Source organism: Pleurodeles waltl, chromosome 7, assembly GCF_031143425.1.
Source record: "Pleurodeles waltl isolate 20211129_DDA chromosome 7, aPleWal1.hap1.20221129, whole genome shotgun sequence".
Taxonomy (NCBI): domain Eukaryota; kingdom Metazoa; phylum Chordata; class Amphibia; order Caudata; family Salamandridae; genus Pleurodeles; species Pleurodeles waltl.
The window spans coordinates 448,634,809-448,647,528 of record NC_090446.1 but is presented as its reverse complement, the minus strand read 5'-3'; the positions used below and the strand labels follow the sequence as shown (position 1 = coordinate 448,647,528).

The 12,720-nt window shown below is 46.3% G+C and overlaps 1 protein-coding gene across 1 annotated transcript in view; it reads left to right on the top strand.

The window, feature by feature from the left end:
- CLN3 (CLN3 lysosomal/endosomal transmembrane protein, battenin) overlaps positions 1–12,720 on the top strand; it is a 352,558-nt gene that overhangs the window by 337,283 nt on the left and 2,555 nt on the right. The window contains exon 14 of the mRNA XM_069243995.1: positions 12,409–12,549. Within this exon, the coding sequence (XP_069100096.1) occupies positions 12,409–12,549 (141 nt within the window). The remainder of the gene's footprint in view (positions 1–12,408; positions 12,550–12,720) is intronic.

Below are 12,720 nucleotides of genomic sequence, written 5' to 3'. Positions count from 1 at the left end.
GGAGGATTGGCTACCAAGAGAGGCAAGAGTCTATCAGAAGGAGACTTTGACGTCACCTGCTGGCACTGGCCACTCAGAGCAGTCCAGTGTGCCCCCAACACCTCTGTCTCCAAGATGGCAGAGGTCTGGGACACACTGGAGGAGCTCTGGGCACCTCCCCTGGGAGGTGCAGGTCAGGGGAGTGGTCACTCCCCTTTCCTTAGTCTAGTTGTGCGCCAGAGCAGGGCTCGGGGATCACTGAACCAGTGTAGACTGGCTTATGTAGAGATGGGCACCATCTGTGCCCATCAAAGATCAAAGCACTTCCAGAGGCTGGGGGAGGCTACTCCTCCCCAGCCCTTCACACCTATTTCCAAAGGGAGAGGGTGTAACACCCTCTCTAAGAGGAAATCCTTTGGTCTGCCTTCCTGGGCCAGGGCTGCCTGGACCCCAGAAAGGCAGTTTGCAGTACCCGGGTACTGTGCTAGAGACCCGGGGGATCATGGAATTGTCCCCCCAATACCAGAATGGTATTTGGGGGACAATTCTATGATCTTAGACATGTTACATGGCCATGTTAGGAGTTACCACTGTGACGCTATACATAGGTAGTGACCTATGTATAGTGCACGCGTGTAATGGTGTCCCCGCACTCACAAAGTCCGGGGAATTTGCCCTGAATGATGTGGGGGCACCTTGGCTAGTGCCAGGGTGCCCACACACTAAGTAACTTTGCACCCAACCTTCACCAGGTAAGGTTAGACATATAGGTGACTTATAAGTTACTTAAGTGCAGAGGTAAATGGCTGTGAAATAACGTGGACGTTATTTCACTCAGGCTGCACTGGCAGGCCTGTGTAAGAATTGTCAGATCTCCCTATGGGTGGCAAAAGAAATGCTGCAGCCCATAGGGATCTCCTGGAACCCCAATACCCTGGGTACCTCAGTACCATATACTAGGGAATTATATGGGTGTACCAGTATGCAAATGTAAATTGGTAAATTTAGTCACTAGCCTGTTAGTGACAAATGTGGAAAGTAGAGAGAGCATAACCACTGAGGTTCTGGTTAGAAGAGCCTCAGTGAGACAGTTAGGCATCACACAGGTAACACATAAAGGCCACAAACTTATGAGCACTGGAGTCCTGGCTAGCAGGATCCCAGTGACACATAACAAACACACTTACAACATAGGGTTTTCACTATGAGCACTGGACCCTGGCTAGCAGGATCCTAGTGAGACAATGAAAACACCCTGACATATACTGACAAACAGGCCAAAAGTGGGGGTAACAAGGCTACAAAAAGGCTACTTTCCTACATGGCTGTCCCGAGAAGCCCCCCCTTGTGCCTGGCTGCACCGCTAGAGTGACCCCCCTGGGTCCCTCCATTGTTTCCTACCTGAAACCCGACGCCTGCTTTGCACACTGCACCCGGCCGCCCCTGTGCCGCTGAGGGTGTGTTTTGTGTGCCTACTTGTGTCCCCACCCCAGTGCTCTACAAAACCCCCCTGGTCTGCCCCCCGAGGAAGCAGGTACTTACCTGCTGGCAGCCTGGAACCGGAGCACCCCTGTTCTCCATAGGCGCCTATGTGTTTTGGGCACCTCTTTGACTTCTGCACCTGACCGGCCCTGAGCTGCTGGTGTGGTAACTTTGGGGTTGCCTTGAACCCCCAACGGTGGGCTGCCTATGCCCCAGGACTGAGACTTGTAAGTGTTTTACTTACCTCCTGATCTAACCTTTACTTACCTCCCCCAGGAACGGTTGATTTTTTGCACTTTGTCCACTTTTAAAATAGCTTATTGCCATTTTTACAAAGACTGTACATGATATTGTTTTCATTCAAAGTTCCTAAAGTATCTAAGTGAAGTACCTTACATTTAAAGGGTTTAATATAAATCTTGAACCTGTGGTTCTTAAAATAAACTAAGAAAATATATTTTTCAATATAAAAACCTATTGGCCTGGAGTAAGTCTTTGAGTGTGTGTTCCTCATTTATTGCCTGTGTGTGTGTACAACAAATGCTTAACACTACCCTCTGATAAGCCTACTGCTCAACCACACTATCACAAAATAGAGCATTAGAATTATCTACTTTTGCCACTTTCTTACCTCTAAGGGGAACCCTTGGACTCTGTGCACACTATTTCTTACTTTGAAATAGTATATGCAGAGCCAACTTCCTACAGGAGTAAAATGGCTTTTCGAGGTCAAAGGCAATACAGGGTGAATTGGAATGATGGTGGGACACATAATAGAGAATAGAGCAAAAAAAGTTGTATATTAGGAGACGTAGAGCATCCCAGAATAAAACCACGCTGATCTATGTGGATCAAATTGTGGCTAAAAGTTTGCTCAGGAATTTATCGTCTGCCATGAGACTAGAAAGGGAATGATAAGAGGACATATCCAAGGTGCCTCGTCCCGGTTTTGGGATAGAAGTAAGATGGACCTCACAAGTCGTGGCAGACTATCCTCGTTACTCACACACATGCGAACAGCACCACTAGTCTGATCATCAGCACAGCAGAAAATAAAGAACAAAATTCAGTAGCAATCCCATGTCGGTGCCGATGACCGTCCTCATCACCAGTTTGTGAAGCATATTCCCACTGTCCCGAACTTTGTCAATGCTCCAATAGCTCTTTTAGAAAAAAAATAACTTCAAACTGCTAGGAAAGTTGTCTCACCTGAAAATGAAAGATTTCAAGCTATGCATTACTGCAGGGAACAAATGTCGGTCACTGACCATCTGGCACTTGGGCTCTTGTCACTTTTCGAACTTGTGTTGGAAAGTATCCCCATGAATCTGAAGGTGGTCAGTAAGACGGAAGTGAAGCTCTGTTTCACTAAATGTAAGAAAATGACACACTCCAAACACTAGTCCTGTTCCTGCTCAAAATCGTGGATCGGCTCCTGGGCACGTAGTCGATTCCATGCAAAGTCCCGCTCTAGCGTTCCAGTAAGTCAAAATTGTGCCATGAGCCCAATAACCTTATGCAGGAATCAACCTCTTCTTGCTACTCAAAATCAAGTGATAAGTTGGAAAGATTGCATTCCAAGAACCCTTTACCTCCTCCGTCTTCCAACTCTGATCTGATTCTACATTTGATCCCAGAGCGCCCAGAGTTTCCTGGGCTGTTGTTGATCCTGCAGCAGGCTTGAGAATTTTAAGGAGGTCCTTGATCCAGATATTTCAAGATGCTACCAGCTTCCTGTGGAGCACCTTTGGGCTTTATGGAGCTGTAAGGCCTTCAGACTTCGGCCAACAACACCCCCCCCCCCCCCCCCCAGCCACACCAATGCAGACTGTCTCCTTGGGAGTAGTTTCTGGGCTATACCTGTGCCAGCCTACAACTCCACTCCAGTTCCAAGGTCTTTGCCAGTCTCCTTCTTGCCAGAGCCACAGTCAATATCACCACCATCTGTGCCAGAAGCAGTTCTGATGGTGATCTCTAACTCTGACCCACATTGGGCCTATGTCAAGCCATGAAATTAGAAAGGCACATCCATTAGTAAATGAATCCTACCCTCAGCCTCTTTCCTAATGTCAGTATTCCCAAAGGCTGGGGGCTTTTTAAACTCAGACTCTAACGTGGTCCGTAGCATACAAAATGTTTCCCATGTCATGGATCATTATGAGGAGGCTAAAAAGTAAATCCCCTCTCTATACAGATAAAGGAGTTTGCTTGGATCTACAGAAAGCAAGCAGGTTTAATACCTCCATAGAAACTGAGCTGGACTCACCACCTCGTCCACCAACGGAACATAGCACCTTGGTCGCATTGGTAGTACCCACAGCAGCAGAGATGTTTGATTTGCAGCTGCCTAGTATTGAGCCCATATCTAATTTACAATCTGAAATATTCCCAACTGGGACCAGTTTCCTCAGACCCTTTAATGATTTACTCACAAACTCCCTCATTGCAGCGAGCTGGTAAGATCTTGCTGGCTGTCCTAAAGGACATAATGGTATCACATGCCCAAAGAATCTAGGATTGGCAGGATAAAGCAAAATATGTACTTCGAGCTGGCCTTGCCATCATCGATATCATATGCTGCGTTATCTGCACCAGCCTAGTGCTTAGATGAAACTCCTGGATGTTAGCCACTGAATCCTCTGTGAGCATTCAGGCATTGCTTATGGACATGCCCATTGATGCCTCTGAGCTCTTTGGGGAGACAGATGATTCTGTGTTAGAGCAATTTAAAGATAAACTTGTCACAGCACAATTACTGTGAGTATTGCTAGCCTGCCAAAATGTAAATCAATTCAAAATATTACACTTAGCATACCAGCAATGCCATCCTTATCAGCTAGTACAACAATCAACATTAATTTTTGCTGCAGAGGTCTAAGGGACAGTCTTTCACACCAGCATGGGCATCAGTCTTCAATTTCTTCCTCCCATGCTGCAGCAGCTTCTAATCCACTTTGATTTGCACTCTGAAACCCACAACCAGTTGGAAGGGGGCTAAATTCAGTATTTCCTTCCTAGCTGCAAATCAGTCCCGTGAAACCAATGTTTTTTCACAAAAACCTTTTATCCCGTCCTCTTATAACCCCAGCAGCCTACATGAGGGCAGACGTGTAGGAGGCCAGGCTCTCTTGGGGTAATGTGGAGGAACAGCCAAGGCCTAACTAGGAGACATGCAAAGCTCATGCAATACCACTGTAGGCACACAGTACTCGTACACATGAAAGAAAATACTCAGTGTTACAAAAATAAAAGTACTTTATTTTAGTGACACAAATGCCAAAAATACTATAGAGACTATACTCCCTTAAGAGGTAAGTAATACATACATTATATACACAAGTATGCAGAAATAGCTGTAAAAACAGTTAGAAAGCAGTGAAAATTGTGAAAATCACAATAGTTAGAAATGGGCCGAGGGAGAACACAAACCATATACTAAGAAAGTGAAATGCAAAAGTTGTTTTTCCACCTAGGCAAGGGTAGTGTGTAGAGGGGCGCTGGGAGTATTAGAAAACACCAAAGGTAAGTAATAGAACCCACCCCAGAGCCCAGGAAAGCAGGAGTAAATCACATTAACTTCCCTTGACCATGAGAAAGAAGATATTGCAAGAAGAGACTGCAAGACACCAACGATGTATTCCTGGACCCGAAGACCTGTGGAAGAAGGGGACCAAGTCCAAGACGCCCTAAAGAGCCCAGGGAGAACAGGAGCCCCTGCTAACCCAGATGAAAGGTGCAAAAGAAGAACCACCGGTGAGGAACAACCATCAGTATTGCACCCAAGAAGACAGATGCGAGTTCCTGGTTGTTGCAGAAGATGTCCCACGCCGGATGGATGAATGCGGTCTTGTTTGCGTTACTGGATTTTGCCAACAAGCCTTGGCACACGCTAAGCTCGTGGTTAGCGCAAAATGTCGCTGCCCAGGACAAGGAGGAACCTGATGGCCTCTACCTAGGAGGGGGAGCCAGAGGGGTCTCTCAGCAACTCAGAGCCCTCAGAAGACCAGGCAGCCTGCACAGGAGTTCCAAAGCACAGGGACAGAGAAGGTGCAAATGGAGGCCCACGCAGCACTACACAAAGGGATCCCACTCCGCCGGAGAGCCACTCGGAAGCTGTGCTTTGCAGGAAGGAGTGCTGGGGGCCAGAGCTGGACGGTGCACGAAGAACTTTGTGGAAGGATTCCACCAAGCCTTGCAACAGCAAAACATGTGGTGCACGGGGGTACTGTCTTGCATGGGGAGGCAAGCTCTTACCACCACCAAAGTTGGACAGTAGGACGTCAGGACTACTTCAGTCCACCACCCATGATGCAGGATCCACGCACTTCGCCAGGAGAGGGGACCCAAGCCACCGGTTGTCGCTGCAGAGGGGTGCTGCTGAAGCAAGGAAGTGACTCCTTCACTTCAAGGGAGATTCCTTTGTTCTTCTTCTACAGGCTGAAGGTAGGCAGTTCTCGGAGGATGCACGACCTGGAAACAGTTGCAGTTGCTGGCAGGAGCTGAAGATACAATGTTGCAGAAGTCATCTTTGCTTCTTTGTTGCAGTTTGTAGAGTTCCTGGGGGGTCCAGTTTCTTTGGTAAGAAGGTGAAGTAAAGGATGCAGAGGATTCCTGCTGGAGTCTTGCAATCTGAATCTGAAGAACCATCTGAGAGAGACCATAAATAGCCTTGAAAGGGGTATTGGGCAGCTAAACAGGTTAGCACCTATCAGGGGAGGGCTCTGACGTCACCTACTGGCACTGGCGGTGCACGGGGGTACTGTCTTGCATGGGGAGGCTAGCTCTTACCTCCACCAAAGCTGGACAGTAGGACGTCAGGCCAGTCGGGACCACTTCAGTCTACCACCCATGGTGCTGGATCCACGCACTTGGTCGGGAGAGGGGACCCAACCCACTGGTCGTCGCTGCGGAGGGGTGCCTGCTGAAGCAGGGAACTTTCTCTTTCACTTCAAGGGAGATTCCTTCATTCTTCTTGTGCAGGCTGAAGACAGGCAGTCCTTGGAGGATGCACGACTTGGAAACAGTTGCAGTTGCTGGAAGGAGCTGAAGATACAATGTTGCAGAAGTCATTTTTGCTTCTTTGTTGCGGTTTCTAGAGTTCCTGGAGGGTCCAGATGCAGTTTCTTTGGTAAGAAGGTGAAGTAAAGGATGCAGAGGATTCCTGCTGGAGTCTTGCAATCCGAATCTGAAAAACCACCCAAGAGAGAGACCCTAAATAGCCCTGAAAGGGGGGATTGGCAGCTAAACAGGTAAGCACCTATCGGAGGATGGCTCTGACATCACCTGCTGGCACTGGCCACTCAGATGCTCCCAGTGTTCCCTGCCAACTTGGAATCCAAGATGGCAAAACCCAGTGACCCTCTAAAGGAGCTCTGAGCACCACCTCTGGGGTGGTGATGGACAGAGAAGTAGTCAGACCCCTTTCCTTTGTCCAGTTCTGCACCAGAGCAGGGACTGGGGGTCCCTGCACCAGTGTAGACTGGATTACACAAGGAGGGCACCATCTCTGCCCTTCAAAGCATTTCCAGAGGCTCTGGGAGGCTACCCATCCCATGCCCGAAACACGTATTTCCAAAGGGAAAGGGTTAACACCCCTCTCCCAAAGGAAATCCTTTGTTCTGCCTTCCGGGGCTCAAGCTGCTGGAGCAACAGGAGGGCAGAAACCTGTCTGTGAGGTGGCATCAGCTTGGGCTGCCTGGAAAACCTCAGAAGGCCGTAATGGCAGTACTGGGGGTCCTCTAAGGAGCCCCTAGAGAGCATGGAATTATGCAACCAATGCTTGCAAAAGTCTTGGGTTATGATTTCAACATTTTTTATACCAAAAATGGCCATATTCAAAGTTACCATTGCGAAGCTGTACATAGGTAGTGAGCTATGTCCAGCGCACGCGTAAAATGGCGTCCCCGCACTCACAAAGTCCAGGAAAATGGTCCTGGCAGTCACAGGAGCACTTCTGCTAGTGCAGGGGTGCCCTCACACATAGGTACTCTGCACCCTGCCTTCAGGGCTGGAAGGCCCGCCACAAGGGTGACTTATAAGTGACCTGGTGCAGTGTAAATGGCAGTGAAAGGGTGCATGCACCATTTCACACAGGCTGCAATGGCAGTCCTGTGGAAGCCTTTGCCTGGGCTCCATATGGATGGCTAAAGAAATGCTTCAGCCCATAGGGATCCTCTGGAACCCCAATGCCCAGGGTACCTAGGTACCATATACTAGGGACGTATAAGGGGTGACCACTATGCCAATACTGAGTTACCAGTAGGCAGTGACAAAATTTAGAGGAGAGAGAGCATAATGACTGGGGTCCTGGTTAGCAGGATCCCAGTGAACACAGTCAAACACACTGACATCAGGCAGAAATTGGGGGTAACATGCCAAATAGAGGGTACTTTCCTACAAGACGTCTGCAAATCATGCCTCAATTTTAATGCAGGAAGTCAAACTCCTTCTAATGAAGAGTGACATTGAACCAGTGTTGGACTCTTAAGCAAGACAAGGAATGCTAGTCTTGCTACTTCTTTGTTCCAGAAATGGAGGGAGCCTTAGACCTCTTCTGGATGTCTGGCTCTTAATGCCTTCTTAATGAAGAACAAATTAAAAATGCTCACTCTGGTGGAGTTTTCCTCAGTGCTGAATCCTGGAGACTGGATGGTGTCTTTGGACTTGAGGATGCTTATTTAATGTACCAATCCTACATATCCTACCTGCATTTCTCAGTGGGTTGAATTGCTTCCAATTTGCCATGTTGCCTTTCAGCTTTACCTCAGGTGTTAACAAAAGTGATGGTGCTGGTTGCAGCTCACCTTTAAAAGCTAGGGATACTTGTATTTCTGTACCTCCACACTGTTTGCTGAAGGTGGGCTTAACACAGTGAGTTGTAGACTATCTTTAGACCATGGCTCCCTCCTAACTTTCCTAGTGTTTACCATCAGTGAGCCCTCCTTCGTCCCGCCCAGAGGATTTCTTACATAAGGGCTCTTGTGGGAGGGCCCTACACCTCTCCAGCACATCAGTGAAATTCAAGATATGATCCCTATGTTTTGGCCCAATCCTGAGTCTCAGTGAAGATGGTTCTGAGGCTTCTTGGACTCCTAAGCCTGCACGTCTTCCTTGTCCCAGGCACCAGATGGCGCATACAGACCCTGCAGTGGAAGCTCGGGTTTCAGTGCAACCTGCTTGACTGTCCAGATCTCTCAGTTGATGGCTGGGATCTGCAGTGGTGCAAACAAATGCCAACCCAGTATGTGGCGAGCAATTCCTTCATCACTTAGGCTTCACGGTTGTGACTAACGTGTCCCTGCTGGGTTGGAAAGGTGATCTGGCAGGGGTGGAGACCAGAGGCTTCTGGTATCTGACAGACCACTAGCTCAATTTCAGTCTTTTGGAACTTCAGGCAATTCAGTGGGCCCAAGAGCTGTCCCTGCTGACGATCTGGACGAGGCTGGTGCAGGTCCTCATGGACAGCACAACTGCAACAAACAGGGAGAGCTGGTGTCCTGTTTCCTGTGCCAGGAGGCCTTGTGCCTTTGGAGTTGGTTCCTGTTCCTAGTGACCAACCGCCTCATCGGGTACCTGAATGGGGAAGATGAAATATGCAGGTCTTGACTGGCAGACCCTGAGTGTCCTCTCCATCTGGACGTGGTACAATGGGGAATTCCCAGTCAAAATCTCTGCACTCCACGCGCCTTCAGACTGCGATGAGACTTAAACTAAACAGACTACATAAAAAAATTAACTGAGAGTTGGCAGTGGTTCTGTGTACCACTGACTTGGAGTGGTTCCAAATAGGACTCTTCTCCTTTGGAAATCGGATACCAGTCAAACTGTGAATGGTTTGCAAATAGAATTATGGTCATATGCCAGTTATACATTAGCATATAAATGAAATTTGATGCTCACAAACTTCCCTTCCGAATAGAGATTTGTAAACCATATCTAAACACATTTATCGACTCAAAACCCTTTTCCGCATTGGTAAATGTGTTTTGTAATGCAAAAGTACCTTTTAAGAGTCACAAACCCTCAGACTTAGCAAATCAGAAGGTTTGGGACCATTGAAAAACATTTCTACAGCTGGCCACTAGGTGCCTATGTCGGACACAAAAACCCATCTGTGACAGTTAAATTTAAGTTTAAAATGCAAATGTTGATGTGCCACCTCCATTTCTTTCTCAAATAAAAATGATAAGTGGCTTTTCCTGCTTTCTTTTGAGAACATCAAGGCAATTTTTCAGTAACTGACTAAGGAATAGTTGTCAGTTCCTGTGTTTTTGCACACCTTCTAAGTCGAAGGATCCAGAGCCTGGAGTGTTTTTTCGTCAGTAATGTCATTGTTTCTTGCTTTTTGGAATATCCCCACTGATACCTTCAAGCTTTAAACATTGTTCTAAATTCCACGTGTAAATATGTTTGACTGAGTCCAACTCAGAATACCTGTGGTGCTGATTGTTTCTCTGAAAAGCAAGTTTAGGATCCCTTTTAAATCTAAAGTTTAGGATCCCTTTTAAATCTAAAGCTCCACTCAGGAAGTATTCGCAGGAGAAATGGCACCAAAAAATGAAAACTGTCCTCTTTTTCTGAAAAAAGGCAGATTTAGTTGCATAGAGCATTCACATTCCTCCTCAAAGCTCATTCCAGTTTCTTAGCAGCCTGCTTCAAAGAAGCGTTTGCGTCTCCATCCCTCCTGCCCTATGAGGCCTAGATTCAAGCTTTTCATGAGACCTCGTTGACTACTTTTACAACACAAATTCCACCAGTGCGCCATCTGGAGTCACTATGACTTCAGCTTTGCCTTTTGAGCCATCTGGCTTTGTTCAGGCAGTTGCACTGGTTTTAGCTTAAAACATTGACTGCTAGAAGCAATATTAACTTTTGGTGCCTTTAAGATTGATGCACACACACAGTGTCTGCTTTTGAGCTGTCACCAGTGGTGCAACTAGGCTCGAACTTTGGGTGGACTTAGACATTGAACAGTGGGTGTGGGCCACCTTCAGAGCTTAATTCAAAAATACTTCTGGGGCCTTCTTTCACTGTTGTGGGCCAGTGTGAAATAAGGGGAGCTCGTTTAACTGCGCAATATGTGGTGAAGTGTGTATTTTAAAGTACACCAGCCAGTAGGTAAAACAGGACTTAATAGCATTTACAGGGCGTGCTGGGCTCTACATTAAGGACATTTAGAAAGATGAATGGCAAGCATTACATTTTAAAATACAGCGGACCAGCTGACCTGGCACATTGTGGAATTTCTTGTTCATGCACATGCATACAAAACAAGTTCTCATTCATCCATACACCTATATCCCATCCTGACACACACATGTTCATACATCCCCAAAGACCATACTCTCACCGGCACACATGGCAGCCCTGTCATTGTGCCCCTAGTCAAAGTATTTTGTTCAAATCATAGTATCTGGCTGTATGGATATTAGGGTTAAAGTCAATGAAGCTGGGCAGTGGGGTGTCTGGTAGCAATGCACAAGTTGTTTACCCTTCAGTAGCTCACATTGATTTTCACTGATAAGAAGTAGCACTCACTATAGAAAAGTTTGGAGACCCCTGCTTTAGACCGATATATTTGGAGGATTTCTGCATAATCTGGAAATTACAGGTACAGTATGCTGCAATCTAGCAAATATATGCAATCGTTCTGAAAACTCAGTAGAATATAGATTTCATGACCTTTCAGATAAATGCAGATCCATGAATGATCACTTGCAGAGGAGAAGAGCATGTGTATAAGAGAGAGGACACCAAATGTCTACCTGCTAGAGAGAATGATCACGTCAAAGGCATTTGTGCTGGGAACTAGGTAATGATGAATGCTCCTACATTGTCCAATACCAGCTTTGAATAATATTTCCCACCCCCAAACTAGCTTCACCATCAAACTTCTTTCTTAAGTAATGCTAGTGTTTGCATGCAAAGAGTTTCTCATTCCTAAGAGCCATTAAATGTCACTAGTTGGGTACTGCCTGTGATTTGTGACAGGAGCAGCAGATATCAAAATGACCAGTTACTGATGAGCCTATTGTAGCATATCTGTAAACTGTGGTAGAGAGATGCCCCAGATTTGATGTGAGATGCGACCTCTGGCTGACCTTTCACAAAGACAAAATGTAGCTTGTAATAAGTATGCAAGTTTCTGTGAGGAATCCTGAGTTTACCCTTGGTAGTTTTGCCTAAGCAGCTAAGCCTTGCTTGGAGCAAATGTCACAAGTGTTCCATGAACAGCAGCAGCAAAATAACTTTAGTTAGAAAAAAGGTATTTAATGGGTGAATGTCAGGAAATGGGTTACCCCAATGATGAGAATATTTTCCAAGTGAAGGAAAAAAGTTAGATATGGAAATGTACACAGCTTTACCCTTACATGCGCATAGTGTCCACATCAGGCAGAGTAATCCTACAACTCTTCGACTTCCATAGATTTCCAGAAGTACTCTTGGAGTTGTTAGTGAATCCCATGAACGCTGGAAACCTGCTGTCAACAGGAATTATTCTACAGAATCATATACAAAATCTTTTAATCCCTGCTTTTGTGAATTAAGCACTTATTTTTTGGAGTCATGGATGATAGCTTCCCCTTAAATAATCACAGAAAGCAGCGTATCACATTTTTTTAATTTTTTTTAATACTGTTCAACAGTCATTTCGGTGTCAGACTTTTCCAGCCAAGGAAGACATTTTCGCTTTTTTTACTATTGATAATTGGAGCTGTCAGCAGTTCTATAAATGTGATTGTTGCCTTAGGATTGCAAGCCCATTGCCTGGCTTTTAAAAAGCCTCCAGAGAGGGGAGGTGTCCACATTAAAGTGATTGGGTGAAAATGGAGTGCCCTACAGTTGGACCCTCGGAGATCAGTCTGTGCTTTTCCCTCTGTTCCTTGCTCACCCCCTTGCATCGGGCAGTTACTGAGTGTTGTGTTTTTTCTCTTCAACTTCCTGCAGTTTGTGAACATGTTTTTTCTGCTGGCTGCAGTCTACTACTTGTTCCTGCCAAGCATCTACATTGTCATGGCCATCATCGTGTACGAGGGGCTTCTTGGGGGAGCTGGCTACGTCAACACATTCAACAACATTTCCCAAGAGGTGAGAGACTGACTGGGGGTGGGGTGGGGAGAACAATGAATGTGATTTATTCTACTTTGAGGAAAGCAGGAGGATCATTCTCCATCACATAACTAATTGTTAACGTTTGGAACGGTGGCATGCTTGCTGTGACACAGCTTGCAAATCGTTTTTTCAGCTGTATAATCACAG